General features: G+C 41.7%; 1 protein-coding gene across 8 annotated transcripts in view; it reads left to right on the top strand.

Moving 5' to 3' along the window:
* Positions 1–19,515, top strand: part of EBF1 (EBF transcription factor 1) — a 262,099-nt gene that overhangs the window by 149,790 nt on the left and 92,794 nt on the right. For all 8 annotated transcript variants that reach the window (XM_079319450.1, XM_079319449.1, XM_079319447.1 and 5 more), the window contains exon 7: positions 17,455–17,536. In XM_079319450.1, the coding sequence (XP_079175576.1) occupies positions 17,455–17,536 (82 nt within the window). The remainder of the gene's footprint in view (positions 1–17,454; positions 17,537–19,515) is intronic.

Raw genomic sequence — 19,515 nt, 5'->3', positions numbered from 1 at the left:
TTAGAATTCCTACCAGAATCTTTGAAAGGAAACAAACATCTTCTTTCACCAATAGAACATTTTTTTTTTTCCTCCTGCAGTCCCTTTATTTATTTTTTTAATATCTCCTAATATCTAAAAATACAGATGCAACTTCTGACTTTTTGGGTTCAGGAATTTTCTTTTTAGATATGCTGAGGATCAGATATAAGCCATGTCTGGAAGCAATACTTGGCCAACAGCTGAGTGTGTGTGTATGTGTGTGTGTTCATCTATCCATGATTCATTCTGAGGGCTGTTTTAGCCTTCATAAAATATTCATGCTGGTTGTGCATGGTTCTATAATTGCCATCTCAGGCCTTGAATTATTTATAGGTTGTACTGTTCACATAGTCTCATTTACTGATAGAACAGATAACACTATACAAGAGGATCCCAAACACTCTAATGCCTGTTACTTTGCATTAAGTAGTGGAATTATATTACTGTAGGTGTAAAATGCTGGCCTTTTTCTCCTCTCACTTTAATATATCATTTTTGTATTTATAATATGCTAATTGTTGAGATGCTGTTAAGCCTCATAATTCCTGCCGAGTTTTGCAGAAATCAAGATGTGGTTGAAATGATTTAGCTCTTGATCCCAAAATGATTGTTCTAAATCCACCCCCCTCCCTTCCCCCAGTGTTAACACCCAGGGTAATTTATTGAAGTGATGTATGAGTACACATGCATACCTGAGCTCCTTTGTTTTACACTATTGATCAGTTTGTGTATCTGAACTGCTACAAACATTCACAAGTCCAGCTAATGCACACATTCACCAAGTGTATATTCAAGTTCATTGTACTCAATTAATTGCTGACTATGAATTCATCATGAAAAGTGATCTTATTTCCATCAAATTTCCTATTCATCTCTTCTGTGATTTATTCTGTCAGCTTTTCTGACCTACTTTAGACTCTATTTTCTTACTGAATATGTGGAATTGCATCAGTTTAGCTTGGACATACAATGCACTTGGAGTTTTCTTCGCCTGCTCAGTTTTTGGCTTATTTGCTTTCTGAACCAAGTACTAATTCTAGGTGGAAAATGAAGCTGAGGTAGATTTTATTTAAATTTTCTAAATTGTTCTGCTTTTCTAATTGAAAGGAATTATTCTTGGAGTAGAAATTCTGTCACTAGCAGAGCCATGCACTGAAATACTTTCCCTTCTTTTACCAAAAACTCTTGAATGTTTTTGTGAAGTCACTTATTTTCCTCCCCTCTGGAAAGAGAACATTGGCATTTCCTTCACTGGCTTGATGGCAGTAGGGACTAAGTACATGAAGAGGATAAATTGTGTTCTTGCTGTGGTGAGATTTGCAGTAGCAGCACATGGGAAGGGACAGCTGCTGAGGTCAGGGTGGCACTGGAATATCCCAGGATCACACAGAGCACACCCTGCCAGGGTCTCTCTGGGAGGGAGAGCTGGTTCCAGCCCTTCATTTCAGTGCAGCTCATCCCATTGCTCACACAAGGATTAGGAAGGATGTTCTTCCAGCTGGGCTCCTGTTTCCCTCAGGGAGGCAGTTCCCAATCTCCAGCACCATCCTCTGCTCCAGCTGACAGGCTGGGGATGCTCCTGTGTTCCCAGCAGAGGTCAAAGGAGATTCTCACCCTGGAATTCAGGATTGATTCTGCCTCTGGGCCAGAGGATTGGGTCTGGTATTGGTGGTGCTGTGCTCCCTTCTCTCTCCAGAGGGATCCCTGCTGTTTTGGGAGGGAGGAGCCAGACAGGTGTGGTGCAAGAAGGAAGAGGTGCTTGGTGGCTTAGCAGTGATTCAGGTGCAGCATCAACTGCTCTGGGGATACTCTAGGGGCTGCAGGTGACAAAAGAGCTGACAATGGAAAGTTTACCTTTGTCAAAGCAAAGTGTGGGTGAAGGCAGCTCTAGAATGAAGCTAGAAAAAAAAATAGACCAAAAAGAAATGTTTCAGCAAAACAAACCATTTTGGTGAACAATAAATTCTTGAGGAAAGTATGTCTCTGCCTGAGTCCATATTTTTCTTTATATTAAATCATTGTAAAATAAAGCTTGCAACATTCACCGTTCTTTACAATGGGCTGAATTGAAAAGAGCTCTATTCTTTTCTGTATGATTTTGTGAGCCCTAAGGGTCCCTCAGAGAAGGAAATAATGTTACTGTCATGTAGATTTCTATCCTTTTCAAGATTTCAGAGTTTCCATGAATTCCTTGCAACAGGGTAGTTCTAATTCACATGTTTTTAAAGCTTTCTCCTGAAATGCCTGTTTTGTGGTTTCTTTGCAATCTCCACTTATCTCCTGGAGTTTTAGAAGGTTTTAGAGTTAAGTGTGGTTGCTGTGGCATGCAAACCCTACCAAACTTTCTGTTGGCACTCAGCTTACTTTTTGCTTTTCCTGCCTGTTTAAAGCTCAACATGTATGTAGGGAAAAAATAAAAACCAAAAGGTTATGAAGTTTGTTCTTATCTGTCATGTTTTGTGGTAGTACCTGGAGACCTCTGGTAGGTCAGATTTCTATATAAATCATATCGTGTTGCCCCACAAAATTTTTGACTGAAAGAAGCAAAGATAGTAAATGAATGACGAGGAAGAGGATGGGATTAAAAGAACCCAGGTGATAGGGGAGCTGTACAGCTGACATTATTTGATTATGGTGATGCTGTTTATTTGGGCTGCACTGCTCTAATAATTTTGGTTTTGGTCAGGAATACTGGTCCCAACTTCTTCTTGACTAGGTGTTGTCACAGAGTTCCTTGCAGGAAGGGTTTGTACCATATAATTTCTGTGTTAGGTGCTAGAAATACAATATTGCTTTTAGAGAAAATTTTATTAGGCAATTACCAAATAAAATTTCTGCAGTGAAATTGTTAAATTATGTGGTCCTGGGTTTGTAGGGTCTTTGTGACCTCTAGCATTTTGCAAATGATGGGCTGCAGGGACACCGAGGTGTCACTGAGCCTTAACTGGTGAACTTTACTGTTGTGGCTGATCTCAGACTGTGCTGCCAAATAGCTTCCTGCAACAAGAAGTAGGGTGTAGGGTGCTGGACCAGTGATGCTCAAGCCTTTCAACAGAATTTTTACATCTCTATTGCTCTAAAGTTATGAAGTACCAAAAAAATCCCATACACGACCTAGAAAAACAAATTGGTAAGTGTGGTTCTTTCACTGATCCAGCCTATACAGAATCATTTTCTTAGAGACATTTAAAGTCTATGAAATCCTACATCGTTTCTCCTTTATATATCAGAAGTCTTTAAAAATATCTAAGATTTTTTTTTTTATGCCAACAATACATGAGAGAATCCTAGATGTGTGTGACACCTTTTAGAAAGTGTCTTTGTCTTTATCTATCTGTACAGTACCTGTGTGCTAGAGAAGTGTCATGATCCCTATTTTAAAGATGGGAAAAGAAGACAGAGAGATTTAAAGGTAGATTTTTAAAGGTGTTTTGACTTCTAAAGATGAAGTAAAATGTGCAGTAGGACTTTTAAGAGGGCTTAATTGCATCTTTAGCAGCCTGAAAACGACTCGGCGGCTTCCAAAGTACCAAGAACAGAAAAGAATGTGGGTCTTCTGTGTCCTGCTCTGGTACTGCAACCATTGGGTGGCCCTTCCAGGGTGGGTTGGTTTGGGAAAATCAGTATGACTTTCTGCTGCACTTCTCTTCAGGATTGCTGCTTCAATAGGACATTGAAGCATTGAGTCATGGCTGCCGAGATTAAGTGAAGAGCTTGCACTTATGAATTTTCTCAAGATGATGTTTTGTCACAGTAGAGGTTTTTCTCTAAGAATTCTTTTCGTGCTGGCAGACCTTCAGACATGATCCTTTCCCACAAATCTTCCTGTTTTACAGACTGTTGTTTCCCAACAGAGGCAAAAAAAGCATCCAGAGAATTCAGTCAAATCTATCTCTCCCATGCTGGCTGTCAGCTCATCACCAATGCATTATTGTGTGTATTCCAGGATGTTTTGTTTCATAAGGAATCTGTTGCTGTGATGGAATACAACATTGTGAAAGAGACCATATGGGCAAAACTGGCATCACTATCATGAAAGTTTTGTTGTTAAACCAAAGTGAGCCTCCTGGTTTGTGCTTTGGTAAGAGTGAGCTTTCCAAGGGGTGATGAGCTCACTGTCACGGGTCCTTTCCTTATCTCTCTTCCTCCTCTGCTGCTGACAAACCTGTTGAGCTCCATAAAAGCTGCTTCCAGTGACAGCTTCCCTGATGGCCACCGTGTGCATTTGCAACATGCAGTTTTATTACTGCACACAGTACTTAATGCAGTCGTATGTAGATCCAGATGTCTTTCCACAATGCTGAACCTGCCGCAGCTGTAATCAAAAGATGCCAGCATTTTCTGTGTTGCTTTCCAGTGCTTACAGTTTTTTCAGGAAAATTGGAAGAAGGATTTTAAAAGGTACATGTATATCACATGTACATTTTTAATATACTCTGTTACTTCAAGTTATGCTTTATTCATATTGTTTAAAAAAATATCAGTTCTGCTCAAGAAGTAGTAAAGAAGGTATTGGTGTTTTGCCAGTCATCTGCAGTTTAGCATCATTCTGCAATACAATTCTGTGGTGTTTCATTTCTGTTTCAAGCTGTGGTTGGCTGTGGAAGCACTAAGAATGGAAATACTACAGGTGTTCAGACTAACTGTAAATCAAACCCAAGATCTGGCCCCACCTGTATGTTGTGTTGCTATAAACAATAGTGTCTATAAACTTGGTGACTTAAAGTGAAATTGTAACGTGATACACTCAGGAGATGTGGTTTTGATCAACTTGATGAAGAGTTGTTCATAAACCCCTCTAATACTGTGTAGCAACTTGTGTTCATCTCTATACGTGCCTGACTAGTAATGATGTGTGCTGATAAAATTTAACGCCTGGACTAAAAAATACTTAATACATTAAAATCTACCTGCGCCAGGTGCCTAATTTTGTATATTCTACACCATGCCCAGCCTGGGTGTGCACACACATGGCTGTGTCCCCAGTGTGCAGTTGAGTTTGGAGAGAAATCATCCTCCATCATTCGTCAGTGCTGAGCTGCAGCAGACCCGGCCAGCACATCATTTGTTAGCGGCGACAAAGCTGCGCTCATAAACGCCGACATGTTACATTAATTTATAGGCACTGAGTGACTTATTAAATGTGACGTGTGAAATATAACAGGGCCCGGTATGGATGATTAGGTTTTGGGCTTTGAATTGTTGACAAGGCAGGGGTAATGAATTGCAGGACACAAGCTAGTATGTTTCCCCCTCATTAGTCAGTATTAGCTGCATTAATAGTAATAATTGGATATATTCATCATTTAAAATGTTTTAATAAATGTTTGGACAGCACCTGATCTAAGCTGTCAAATATTAGACTGGAAGGTTCGTGATGGGAGAAAAATTATGCCATTGCTTCTGCAGAGATTTATACAGCCTAAGGGGTGCCATTTGCCAATGTCCTTTAGGAGGTAATGGGTGGGAGAGAGTTTGGGAACAGACAGTGCAACAAGATAGAAACCATCCTCTCTTGCACTTCAGGATGGCATTTTCAGTTTTTTCTAAAGATTTCTTGGTCCCAAGCTGGGGTCTCCAAGGTGGGGTCTGAACTGGTTATTTCTGGTCAAATTCCAGCCTCAGGTGAGAACGTCACAAAAGGTGTGCGTGTTCCCATCTGAATTTGTTTCACTCTTTCACTACTGCAGACTGAATGTTGCTCGGGTCTCAGGAACTTTCCAATTTAGGGTTTTGGCTTGGAGTCATCATTGCTTTGAGCTATTAACAGATTTAAAATTCCAGAAGTTTTTCTGCCTGGACACCTTGAAAGTGTAAGTCTGTGGGATGAGGGCAAGGTGGTGTTCTGAGTGTTCTGCCAGCTCCAGTTCCATTCTTGGTTTCTGTATCTCAAATGCATTATTGCCTACAATTTGATACAAAGATTCCTTTGAAAAAAGAAAAAAAAATACACTTTTTAATTTACATTATTTTGTGATCTTTATCAGTGGAATTTAAAAAATAACCTAAAACTGTTACCAAGGAATATAGAATGTATTTGTGTCTTGCTTTAAAAGTGACATGTAGGTAAACATTAGAATGTGCCTTTTAAATGACTTGGTGGAGATCAAGAAAACTGTGTCCAGTTGCAAAAGAAAACAAACCAAAACAAAAAAAAAACAACAGTAAAAAAAAGGAAACCTCAATTTGAAACTTGTGAGACATCACTTTGCTGTAACCCGTTATGTAATGAAACCCATTTTTTAGAAGCAACCTTCAGGATATACAAAAGCAACAGCACATGGAGTTATTGGCGCTGCATCACTAGACTGACAGCTTTTTATTTTCAAAGGAGAGTCCTCTGAGGAAAAGCCTTGCCAGTGTGGCAGCAGCGTGTGGTGGCTCAGTGGGAGGCTGGTTTCCCTTCCAGGTGCTGCTGGAGAGGCGTCACACCGGGAGCGCCGCCTTGCCGGGAGTGCCGGCGTTCAGCAGAGACACAAAGTCGAGTCTCTGACCACCTGTAGTCATAACAAGTCCCAAGATGCTTTCTGCAAGGATGAAAGGGTTCTCCTCAGTGTCCTTGCTAGTTGCAGGTAGCTGCTTCTACTGAGCATTTGGAATCTTTAAGATGAAGGGATCTTCACGCTCTCTTAAGCACAGTGAGCCAAACCTGCCTCTTTATATCCATGGACTTTGTGTGGAAAGTTGGTGGAGGACTCAGAAAATGCCAGGGGTAAAGCTGGCTGTAGACAGGCAATGCTGCAGCCTCCAGAGAAGCTTCACTGCAGGGGCAGTGCAGTCATTTTGTGCTTGTTGCAGTTCCTCTGTGCAGTGCAAGAAGTCTTTGCAGGTAGAAACTTGGTCATTCCTTTGTAATCAGAATGATCCCTACTTCCAACTTGGAGTAATAATATTTTGTAGAATAGACTCAAAGTCACATGCAAGTTGTACATGATAGTGTACATTTAACTGTACATTTAATTTTCAATCAAGCCCTGGGCATTATGTTGTCAGGGTTTGTCTGTTAGTTTGTGGTTATTGTTGACAAGCTGATGTGAGGGTATTTTAGCATGTTGTCTAATACGTGTCTGCTGATGAGTTTGTCATTGGCACTGCACAGTATTTCTTCAAACTTGCTCTTAGTTTTTATTTGGAGATTAAGCAGAAATGTAAAACTTAGAATCATAGAAGTGTTAAAGTTGGAAAAGACCTCCAAGATCATCAAGTCCAAGTAACTGACTACCACGGTGTCAACTAAACCACTGAATTGTTCCTTGGACATCTCCAGGGATGGGAACTCCACCACCTCCCTGGCCAGCCCTTTCCAAATCTTTGCCTCCTTTGCAGTGAAGAAATTCTTCCTGATGTCCAGCACAATTGCTCTCAAAAGAAGCACGATAGTACATAAAATAGAATTAAAGAGTTGTTAAGAGTTGTTCAGTTGAAGTTTTGGGGTTTTGTCCTTTAGCTTGGATACCCTCACTGGATGGTGGGCTGCAAGGGTAGGAGAAAATATTGCTAGCTGAATCACCTTTCCTGACTGGTACAAGAGAGAACTTTGCAGCTACAGCCTACCCTCATCTCTCTGATGCAGGAGAGGACATCAGGAAAAGTCTTTCCCCTGCATATTCAAGGCTCATTGCTTTAAGAAAAGCTCTGAAGCACTTAGTCCAAAACTTGTGATATAAGCAGATATGATTGCATTCTACATGCTTGCTGCAGATGTCATTATTTCTGAGGTTAATTAAGCTCTTTCTGTGTCATGTTAAAGGCAGCAGACACGTGCACTATTTGTTGATGACATCTCCAGCAGTACGTATAGGGTGATCCTCTTCACCTGCACATTAGAAACTCTTTTCCCCTTCCTCATACAGTTTTTCCCCATTTGTGGGAAATCCCAATGAATTTTACAGTGCTGGGGTTGCTTACTCTCACACACACACAAAAATCTGCAGCATTTTATACTCAGAGGGAGTTCATGATCCCCTTCAAGTACCCCTGGCAGTCTCCTCATGTTGAACCACTGCACACACAGCTCCTTTGCACAGAACAGCCTCTTGCTTCCTTCCAGCTCTCAAAATAGTCACTACACTCCAGATCCTGTACTCACTGCCAGAGCTCCCTGCTGCAAAGGAAACGAGAGCTTTCTTCTCTTAAATATCACGAAACAATGGGTTCCTGGATGGAATGTCCAGGTTGTGGGCAGGAGCTGAAGGCAGCACTTGATATTTTTCCACAATACTTTTAAACTTGATCTTGTCTGGAATATACAAATATGCATTTGCATATGTTTTTGTTGGTTTTGTTTTGTTTTGGTTTTTTTCTGGGCAGCTAATTCTAGGCTCACTCTTCTAATTTGTTTAAAAGTTTCCTTTTAATTGTTGGGGTTTTTTATATTATTCAAGAGGTACATGAAAGTGTAAAATCACATCTCCCAGCAGCATCTCTATCAGATTGTCCTTTGTCAGTGATTGACTGGATTCCCAGATCAGTTTGGTTTTTAATTTATGAAAAGTTGGCTTTTAATAACTTAAAGTTATTAATTTTTTTCCACTTCCCTATCTAATGTCCTTCACTGCTTCTACTTTACTTGAAGCAAACATTTAATGTGCTCTTTGAAGCATAAGTTGTCTTAGGAGGGGATGCAATCAATCCCTCTCCATATAACACTTCCCAAATACTTCTCTGTAATTATTGAGGTGGTTCAGGTGAGGTAAGTTCCACCCAGGACTGTGTGAACAGAGATTTACAGGCACATTTTAAACTTGTCCATCACTGTTGCAGTTTTTTGGAGGATTTAGTGGTGCAGAAGGTGAGGCTGGGGTGTCATCCCAGCAGTAAATCCCACAGTCTTGCAGTGTAGACCTTGCTGGCAGTGATCCCAAGGCACTGGAGCAGCTGCAGCCAAGAGCTCCCGAGCTTGCCCAGAGTCAGCATCTCATGAGCACACAGCACTATGAAAAGTTTGTCTTGCATTTCTCTGGAAACTCCTTGGATTGTGCATTTTTAATGTTTTTGAGACATGAATTTACTCAATAATCACTTTCTTGATCTCTTACATTCTTCTGACCCATTATTGGTGTATACTGAGTTATTGTAAATAAGAGATCTAACAGCACCTTCGTTGTTTCTCTCTTCAGGCCATCAGTCTTACACATAAATCTGATCAAAAATAATTTCCATGTCAGCCTAAGCAGACCTCCTACTCCCCCACCCTTTTTTTTTTTTAACACAGAGCATCTTCCACTCAAAAAAAATCCTGACAACAAAAAGGAGCAGGTTCTGAGCCAGGTCTCGGGAGGTTTCACCATTGTAAGATCATGTCTACACCTGGTGTAAATGCTCAAGCATGCATCTGTTCAGATGGGGTTTGAGTAACACTTCATCTTCTGCTTGTGCACAATTTTATCTGAGCATTTTAGAGGCTCAGACCTGTCCTTTAAATGGCTTCAGCCTCTGGGTTTTGCAGATTTGGGTGCTGGCACCAGTGTGTCAATATTACTTAAAGATATTATTGGGGTCAGGTTATTAGAGGAACCTTTAACTATTGTATGTGCAGGCAGATTCCTCACAGTTTTACATGCAGGTCCAGGGAAAGGTGGGAAATGTTTTTCCCACACATGAAATATTTACCATGTGAATATTTATAACTTTCTCAGTAAGCTGGTGAAAGAAATATGTCATCAGCACCCCCAGCTCAAGGTGACATGTTTTAGGGCCCCATGTTTGCTGTGAGAAAAGCACTTTCAGAGGGGGGGGATTATCCTGCTCTCCAACATCCCCTGATGTTGATACCTCTGCTGCTTTTTGGTGCCCATGCTAAAGTTACAGGAGTTTACCTTGAGGAAGGAGGGAAATGCTGATATCACATTGCAGTAACAGCACTGCTGTTATCTGTCAGCACTTACACTGAACAGAGGCTCTTTCTGCTGAAGCATGGCTCTGGCAGGGCTGCAAATTCACTGGCATTGTGTGAGCTGTGACAGACCACAGGGCTGGTTTGTAGTTTTTTTCCAGTGACTGAAGTCTAATGGCTTCAGTAAAAATTAAAAATAGTTAACCCACTTTTATTTGAGGAGTGAAATGGAGAGAGACTGAAGGGAAAAGTGAAGCAAATTTTTTTGACTTCTATTGTTACTATTTTACTATTTACACTGGTTGTCATCAGCCAAATACCTTGTACAGAGATGGCATAAACTTCTTCCAACTTTTTTTTTGTTTGTGATAGAAAGGTAGCTGCAGTTCAAGTGTAATAAAATTTTATATACTGAAGCTGGCATAAGTAAGGAGATAGAGAAAAATTCAAATTTTCACTCTTTTAAGGGGAAAAAAGATATTTAAATAAGCCAGACTTGGGGGCAAAATTAGATTCCAAAAGACTGAGCATTCAAACCTGCCTCTGGACTAATCTTAATTCTGTTTTGGGATGTTGTTTTTCAGTGGTGTTCTCTCTTTCTTTTCTTCTTGAAAGTCTGGGAAAAGAAAACCAAAGTAATCTCCTTGGGATTTTAATTCACTCATGGGAGAAAATGCCAAACACACTTTCCCAAAGTGCTCTAAATTTCTGTGATGCATTATAACTCAGTATCAGGGAGCCAGAGGAGTCCAGAAGATGCAAGATGAAAAATTGATATGCTGTGCTTGGCTGTGCAGAACACACAGACCTGAGGAAAAGTGACTGGGAGCATTGCTGGAGTGAGCAATGAGTAATTCAAGGCTGGTTTGGGCAGTCCTGCCTTCTGATTTGGTGATTATGTGGGTGCCTCCTCAGCTATTTGCTGAGCTGAATATTTACTGTGTAGACAACAGCAAACCCTGGCAGTGCTGGAGCTCCAGCAGCCACAGCAAGTTCACAAAAATAACATTATTATTACTATTATTATTATTGCAATGTTTCTCTTATTATGGCGCTGCCTGAAGAATTTCACTTGACAGGCTCTGACTGCTTGAGGTTTATTCTCTGCATCACATTGCTTTTCTTGGACCTTTTCTGCAGTTCAGGAGGAAGATCTATATTTTCTAGTAAAGTAAATAATTTTCCATGCTTTTAGTTTTGGTGTTTGTTTGTTTGTTTGTTTTACAAACCAGTGAATTGCTTAGCATCCCATAAATGCAAAATGCATGTCTGGTTTGGCTTCCATTTTGAATCAGAACATTGAATCCAGAGAGAACAGATTTGGCATTTTTTTTTTTTTAAATTAGGATGTTTGATCACTCAAGAGGTTATGCTTAGAAGAGAGTTAGATGGCTGTATCTGGTGTTTAATTTCTCTTCTGCAGAATAAATTTCCTGTTGTAAAAATGCCACAAAAGATAGCTACTGCTGTTTATTGACTAAAGAGCCAAGTAAAATCCAGCTGTGAACATGTGGGTAATAGGAGGTTTTCTCTGTGCCTATATTTGATTTCCATGCTCAGCCTCATGTTGGTAAATATCAATGTAACTCTCAATTATTCTTTTGTGAATAAGGTACCTGACATGAGCAGGGAACTGTATGTGAAAAGGCCTGCAGGGAAAAGAAAATAACAACAAAACAAAAAAATAAAACCCACCCCAATATTCAAGTAAAGTTTTTAAATGTTGAAAAATAAAATAAATTATTGTTCAAGAATAAAAAAAGTTTTATTTTAGCCTAAATGTCTCAATGTTTGGAATTTTGCCATTTTAAAATAGAAGTTTTGATAGGAAGAGTCAACTTGAAAAGGGGAAAGAATTAACTTTGTCCTTCTGAAGTTTCTAAAGGAGCATTTCATAGACCATGGAATCACAGTATCATAGAATGGTTTGGGTTGGAAGGGATCTTAAAGCTCATCTCATGTCAAATCCCTGCCATGGACAGGGACATCTCCCACTGTCCCGGGCTGCTCCAGCCTGGCATTGGACACTCCCAGGGATGGAGCAGCCACAGCTGCTCTGGGCTCCCTGTGCCAGGATCTCAGAACCCTCACAGGGAAGAAGTTTTTGCCATTATTAATCTAAAGCTACTGTCTCTACTTTTTGATTATTTACTTTTCCAAATAAAATTGCATTTTCTCTATATTTTTATTTTAGTAACAAATTACTGAGTAGATCAAGTTACTAGGAATTTTGCAGGAGAAGTTATAGACTGACAAAGAGAGAAGTGTGTGAGAAGTGCAGAGAAAACCCTGCAGAAGCAAAGCAGTGGCAGTGAGTCAGCCTTGGTGACCTGTGGACTCACCCCTCTGCTGGCTTTGGTACCTCTTGATGTGCCAAGTTCTCACCAGAGCTGAAATACCCATCAGAGGCTGTTTGAGATAAGTGTTTTTGTAGCATCACCAGGCTGACAGCAGAGCTGGCCTGGACATGCTCAAGTGTGTGAGTAGTACCTTTGTCTCCATCAGTACTGCTTGTGCATTTAAATTTATGCACATATTTAGTACTCTGCTGAATTGGTGTGCCATACAGAATGGGCATGCAATCCTTTTATCTGATGGAAAGTTGCTAATTATTGCCCTGGCCCGTGTATTTTGGTTTTACTGATTTTATAAACCCACATATGCTTGCTGCTGTGTTTCATCCAGGAGTCTGAAGTTGCCCTTTTTCTATCAAATGTGTTTACACCACAGAAGAGATGTGTTTTGTCAGTTTTGTTTGCCCCAGCCAGGTCTGAGCTGTACAACCAGCACTCACTCTCAGGATAGCCACTGGTCTGGCTGACCTTGGCACCATGACAGCTGCTGTATTTTCACATGGAGGAACTTGAACAACTTCTCCAATGTATCAGGAACAAACAAGCTTTTCTTCAGCATCAGGAATGCAGCAGGTCTTCTTTCCAACTATTTTTTCTCCTTCCACAGACATATTTATTGTGGCAATGGCAAGAAAATCCTACTGCTGAGCCTTCGTGTTTGAGTTCCTTTAAATTTCCTTCAGTGGAGTGACAGAAGAGCTAACATAGATCATGTCAGACCTTGCTTTCTTTAATTTAACTCTTCAGTTATTTTTAATAAACATGAGTATTAATTTGTAGTGCTAAGAAAAGCAGGAAGGCAAAATCCTCTTGCACCTTCATTACTTGGATTTCCATTTCTGCCATGTGTTTAATTTAAATCCCCGTGGTGGTGGCAAAGAGCAGGATGCTGCTGGGGAGGGTGATGCACAATTCAAAGGGTTTGGAGTGTGATGGACAAAAAGGCCAGCAGGGAGTGGCAGGAAGCATTTTAAACAAGTGGGGTATCCTCCAGCTGGTCTTGTGCTCACCAGATCCACCAGTGGATCAAGGGGAATCAGAGGGTGGATGGGGCAGGAGTGAGGACTGAGCTGGTTTCAGGAGCTGGAAGTAGCAGTAGGAGCCAGGTCTGGGGTGGAGTTCCTCCCTAGCAGAGGGTGAGAGCACAGTCCTACCAGCACCAACATCCTTTTGGAGACACAGCAGTTTTATTAGGAAAAAAACCCACAACTTCATCTCCAAAAAAGGAATTTCTATTGAACTGTGATAAAAGGTGAGAATATTCCCAGAACAGCCAATAGCGCATTTTAAAGACTTTTGTCTGACAGACAGAAGTTCACTTTAGTTTGGGGCCTGATTCAGCCCAGGGGTTTGTATTTAACCAGAGGGTGCATTTCTGTATTTCTACACTGGACCTTGCAGTTACTCAGGGATTTGGAGTGCATGCATGGCATTGATTAACTGCTCAGCAACTTCACTCCCTCAGCAGCTTTTGCAGCCTGCCCCAAGCAGCATTTAAGACACCTAAATATAATCTCAAATTAACTGGTTTCTCCCCAAACTTCCCTTCCTTACACTCCAGCCATGTCTCTGTGGGATAAAGGTGATGCATTGAATTCTCTGGTTTAATACCAATGCAAGTCAGTAAATCAAAGTGCTCTGAAAAAATTTTTCTTCCTAGACCTGAGCTGACTTGCATGGAGCTGGGTTGTGTTTCTGGGTTCCATATACACAAATGCTCTTCACACCAGGGATGGTAGTAGTCAGCAAGGGAGTCAGAAAATATGTTTTGGTTGATTCATGAAAAAAACCCCAACCTTCAATGGTAGCAATAAGTATAATTGATGACTGACTCCTGTGTGGCAGAAGAACGAGTGTTCAGCAGTCACATAAGTTTGGAAAGAGAGTTGAAGATTTTATTGACACTCCTGTGTTTTGCACATTTTTTTTTTTTTCATCTTGGAAATGAATTTCAGACCCAGTAGAGAGTATTAATGCTATATATCCTCTGTGGTTAGCATTAATGGTACACAGTCCTGCCAAATGTGGGGAAAGTTAGAATTGGAAAAAAAAAAAACAAACCACCAACCCACTGTGAAGAAGCTCGATGTGAGCAAATGGGAATGGAGGTTTCTGCTTACAGAAAGCTCAGCTCTGTTGGCACTTCTCCTGGACCAGTGCTGTCAATCCAAATCTGAAATATTTGCAGAGTGAAGTGTTGCTAATGAGCAACGCTGGCAGGACCAGGCTTGGGGTGGTGAAGGCACCTGAACAAGTGATTTAAAGCAGGAACCAAGAGCTTGGGCTGAGCCCCATGAATCAAACTGCTCTGCTCTTGTCTTAGTCTGTTCTCCCCTTCCTTCCTGCCAGGGTGGGGGGTTCCATCAGCTCTGGGGTGTGTGCTGCCAGCCCAGGAGCTGCTCAGCTCTTGCCTGGATGAGTGTGGGGTGCTTTGTGTGGCCAGGAGGACTCCAGCCCTGGTGTGTTCCAAAACAAAGTGCAGCTCCAAAGTTTGTTTTGTCTTTCAGTGGAATTAAAATACGGTGCTTGGCAGAATGTGTGCTGTAAACTGGTGACTTTTTTTTTGCTTAGCATGCAGTGAGTGAACTTGGCTGTGTAAGCTTCGCGTTCCTCTGAAAATGCTGTTATTTTTGCAAGTTAATTTTTTTCTGGAGTTGGTTTAATTCAAAGGAAGTTTTGTTTGCTTGCTTGCTTGCCTGAGGTTTTTTGGTAGGTTTAAACAGATGAGCTTCATTTCTTCTGCAGTTTATTTTGGTGAAACTCCTGTAGCCTTTGGGGATTATAGCACAGTGCAAATGGAGTTATACTCTGGAACTTTGGGTTAGAGTTTTGCAGACCCCAAAAGCTAACTCTTGTATTTCAGAGTGATTTTCCAAGCCTCTGAATTGACATGAATTCAGTTTGTAAGGGAAAGGAATGCCCTGTGTTTCTCCAGAGAGCTTCACAAAGAGTTTTCCATCTTTTTTTGGGGAGCCCTTAAATCAACCCACCACCCCTCATTGCCCATTATTTGTGTACTCTGCGAATACAAACCAGGATTTTTTGCTAATTTTAACTTTTCCGTGGCCCAGCTCCCCTCAGGGCTGGGGTGTTGCTCTGGGGCTGTGGCAGAGCAGGTGGGCAGTGCTGGACTCATCCCTCGCGGATCCGCCAAAATCCCGCGGTGAGCCCAGGGCAGCGCCGGCTTCTCCCCAAAGACCGAGTGGCTCTCAGAGGTTTTGCCACATAAGGGCCTGTTTGAGGCTGTAGGTACCAGCTGACAGGGATGTCTTTGCCTCCAAACAGATGGCCAGGCTTTTTATTTCAGCGAGCAGTCTCGTGTGGAGAGGTGGTCTCCGAATCCTGCCAGCGTTTCGCGCGTCAGGGCCAGCCCAGGGCAAGAGGGATCTGCTGTCTGTGCCCTTCAGAGCCCGTGAGCTAAATGATGAGCTGTTGACAGCACAGCCATCATCTCAAGTGTAAGATCCCAAACTCTCCCCACTTTTTGTTCTTTGGCAGAATTAATGCCCTATTTGCTCATCTCTCAAAATCCATTCTGGCACAAGTACAAACCCTCGCCTGGTGGCAAGCACTTCTCTGGATCCGAGATGCCAAGATTTGTGCTGACAGCTCCTTCTACACAATCTGAGTCAGGCTGTCACAGCTGGCCATTAGCAGCCTGAAAAGACACACATGTACAGCAAATAGCACCACCTTTCCATTATTGAATATCAGAACCTGCTTGATTGAGAAATGCAATGGCTGGCACTGCTCTTTCCTTTAAACAAACGCTGTGTCCAAACCCCTGTGCTAGTGTGGGGAATGTTTATTTTATGCTGATTGCTTGCTCTTATTTAGAAGCTCAGGTCTAGAAGAGACTTCTGGGCTGGGAGATCTAGTTCTTGATAATCCTCCTCATTACATTGCATTTCTTTAATGAAAACAGTCCCTGGTAGTTTTGATTTATCATTGCAGCCGTTTGCCTTGTGTGAGTTTCTTGACGTGGAGGAACAAGCAGCAAAACTTGCCTTGTTGAGGGGCAGCATCACAACTAGAGCAGGGCAAAGAATGCTGCTCATCAAAAAGGGATTTTGTGAAGCTGTTTACCCTGCAGTGTTGCCTTTCTTGGTGACAGTCTGTGCAAATTCTGCTGACCTAGCATTCAGTTTAGGTGCTAAAAGAGGGCTGCTTGCAAAAATTAGCGTTCAGATTTAAAGTATAACAGGATCAAACTGCTCCCCACCCCACTCCTGTATGTGGGAACAGGGCAGAGGAACTTCTGCTTAGTCACTGATGCTTATTGCACGTGTAATGCTGCCCTGTCTGGTTACACTGGGCTTTCAACTTGCTGGAGGATTAAACTTTGCTCAGTTGAGCTTTAGTAGACCTTAGTCTGTAGTTTATTTTGGACAAAAGGCTGATAAACTTTGGCTTTTAAGGAGGAAGCCTGGAATCTGAGATCCACTATTATTCATTGACTTGTCTTTATGAGTTTACAGTCCACTGATGCATAACACTGAAGGAAATATTTTCAGTGAAATGTTTGCTTTTTTCTTTGGCTTTAGAAAAGGCAATGTCTTTTCATAGAGATATATGTCAGGGTCATATAGCTACTTCAGTGAACTGTGTATGGTCAGGAAATAGACTGCATCAAAAAAATTTCATTTTTCCATGAAGTCATTCTTTTGACCAAGACTTCCCCCTTGTCTCAGGGATTTGGGCTCCACTAATCGCTATTTGAGCATTAATTTTATGTACAAACTCGGTTTAATCCTGGGAGGGAGGTTTCAACTGTATGGAACATTTTCAGTATTTTTGTATTAAATCAAAACTTGTGGGTGACAGCAAACTTGTAAAACAAAACCCCATTTATGCCCAAGGGAATTTTCATGTCTAGCATTTTTCTGTCTCTTTTTTGCTGTGCTGAAAAACGTGTCTGTTCCTCATTGCTCTGGATGGCACAGCAAGCCTGGCATGACAGAGGGACTGACTCTGCAAAGTCTAATGGTTCTGGCACGACAGAACTATGAAATTAGTGTTTAAATTTTCAGGATGTACACACATTTTTTGCTAAATTGAGGCCTGTGAAATCTCCACTCCCTCTTTGGATGGGCAGGGAGGTGATTTTTCTGAGCTGGGAATACTGATGTTGATATTAGTCTTTGTTGGACCAAATGTGCAGATGTCATAATTATATTACTGTTATATATATACATATTACACCCTATTTATAAGACATTAATGTTCATTTCTCTTTCTCCACAGGTTCTTCTTGAAATTTTTCCTCAAATGTAACCAAAATTGCCTAAAAAATGCAGGAAACCCTCGAGACATGCGTCGATTCCAGGTCAGTCGGACACGCTTCCTCCTTTAAAAAATCAGCAGCTGTTAGGGACAGAAGTACTTTGACCCAAACTAACCTAGTAATTCACTGGAAGATGCTAAAAACATAAGGTCACAAAATAATGCCTGAGGATTTCTTGTTACAGCAGAATTGGCAGGAAGTAGTTGGGTTTTCTTGCTCTGGAAAAGAGCACTCTTGAAGATAATGTCATCTCCACTGGAAGGGAAAGCATGAAAAGGAAAAATCAAAATGACCTCTCTGTTGTTGTCAGCCATGGGGCTCCCCTGCTCTGAGATATTCCTCTGTCCATGGGGAACTATTTGTTTTCATGCAGACACCAAGTGAGCCTTGTTTGTTGGCTGGGGCAGAGGAAGGTGTAAGAGCAATTCATAAAATCAGGCTTGTGGCTCCACTCGTTACTCCTGAGCAGTGGTAAAGACTCATAAATGTGCATTGATGGGGTGAAGGTCCATCCCTGTAGTGAGAACTTGGAAAGAGCTACCACAGGGTGTCCCTTTTTTGGGTTGTATTAGGCTGATATTTCTCCACTATTGCATCTCATGGCTCTGGGGCTTGTGAGCTGAAATATCAGCACAGCTTCAGATGGCCAAGGACATCTTTTTATGCTCTACCTGTGCCAAAACTTGTTTTGGGATGAAGAACATCACTGTCCCTTGGGAAGGTGGTCTGTACATGCACTTTCCCAGTGCTGGCAGCAGAGTGGAGTGGAGGCAACACTGAGAAATAATTGCTCCAACCCTTTTATTGAAGATGTGGTCTTTGACTGTGGCAATAATGCTTTACCTGAGTATGTGCTGCATAAAAATATGGGATAGAGAGTCAAAGGACCTTCTCTTTTGGTGGGAGGAGTGGCTGTAGTCCATGGCAGAATCTGTTCATGGGGCTTTGCCTTCTTCTAAGGAAGAAATGAGATTTGAACCATGGACCACATATTCTCTATAGAAAGGCAACTCCAAAATATATCTGCTTTCTGTAGTTACTCAGAACCTCGTTTGCTTCATTTCCAGCATTGTTGCACTGCAATACAAGTGTTGAATGTTATGTAAGTGACAATATTATTTATATGTAGAATGTCTTTTGTTGAACTGCTTAATTGCAGTAATGCTGGAAGGCGGAAGGGTGCTATTTGCCTCTGAGCAGGGAAGTGCAGAAGTGAGGAGATGTGGCCACAGGGATTAAATTAATCAGTGTAAAAGCCAGCATTAGCATGGCAGAGCCCTCAGCTTCTCACCCCACACTCCTCCCTGTGTCACGTTTCTGCTGTGGTTCCAGAGGGCATTGTCATGGAGAGAGAATGTGGGAAAAGGACTCTCAGCAGCACGGGGATTTAGTGGAGCAGTCACCCCCAGGGCCTGTCAGAGCTTGCTGCACAACATGTACACTCTGCTGGGGCTGTGCTCACCCAGGCTGGGGCTGATTTTCATATGGAAATGCCTGTGCATGTTCCCTCAGAACAGCAATCAGGAGCTGTGCCGGCGGGGAGGTAGGACATAGGAAAGGTTGTTGATCTCTTGACTTGTAAAGACATTCTGTCATACAAACCCAGCTTCACAGCAGTTGAGCTTTCCGTGTGTAAACAGAGACTGCTTAATTACACAGGTCATGTCAATTAGCGTGACCTCAGCATTTTCAAGAAATTAATCACTTTCAGCCGAGGGAACCACTCCTACTCTCATGCAGGGTGGCATTGAAGCTCACAGCATTCTCTTCAGTGCCCAGGCTTATTGTTTTACAATAGCTGCTTTTGTTTCTTCCCTTTTCTATTTTTTTTTTTTTTTTTAATTTTGAACTTGTTGGGCTTTTAGCAATAGACTTCTTAAAATAAAACAGCTGGGCTCTACAGAGTCCGAGCTTCATTTATCATTTCTTGGGGTGAAAAGGACCAAGTGTGCATGTAGTATCTCAGTGCTATGGTGTTCCTGGGTCTTTGAGGCTGAGTTGTGTAGGAACCAAGAGAAATC

The sequence above is a fragment of the Erithacus rubecula genome (assembly GCF_903797595.1).
Source record: "Erithacus rubecula genome assembly, chromosome: 16".
NCBI classification, from domain to species: domain Eukaryota; kingdom Metazoa; phylum Chordata; class Aves; order Passeriformes; family Muscicapidae; genus Erithacus; species Erithacus rubecula.
This window is presented reverse-complemented; position numbering and strand designations above follow the sequence as displayed.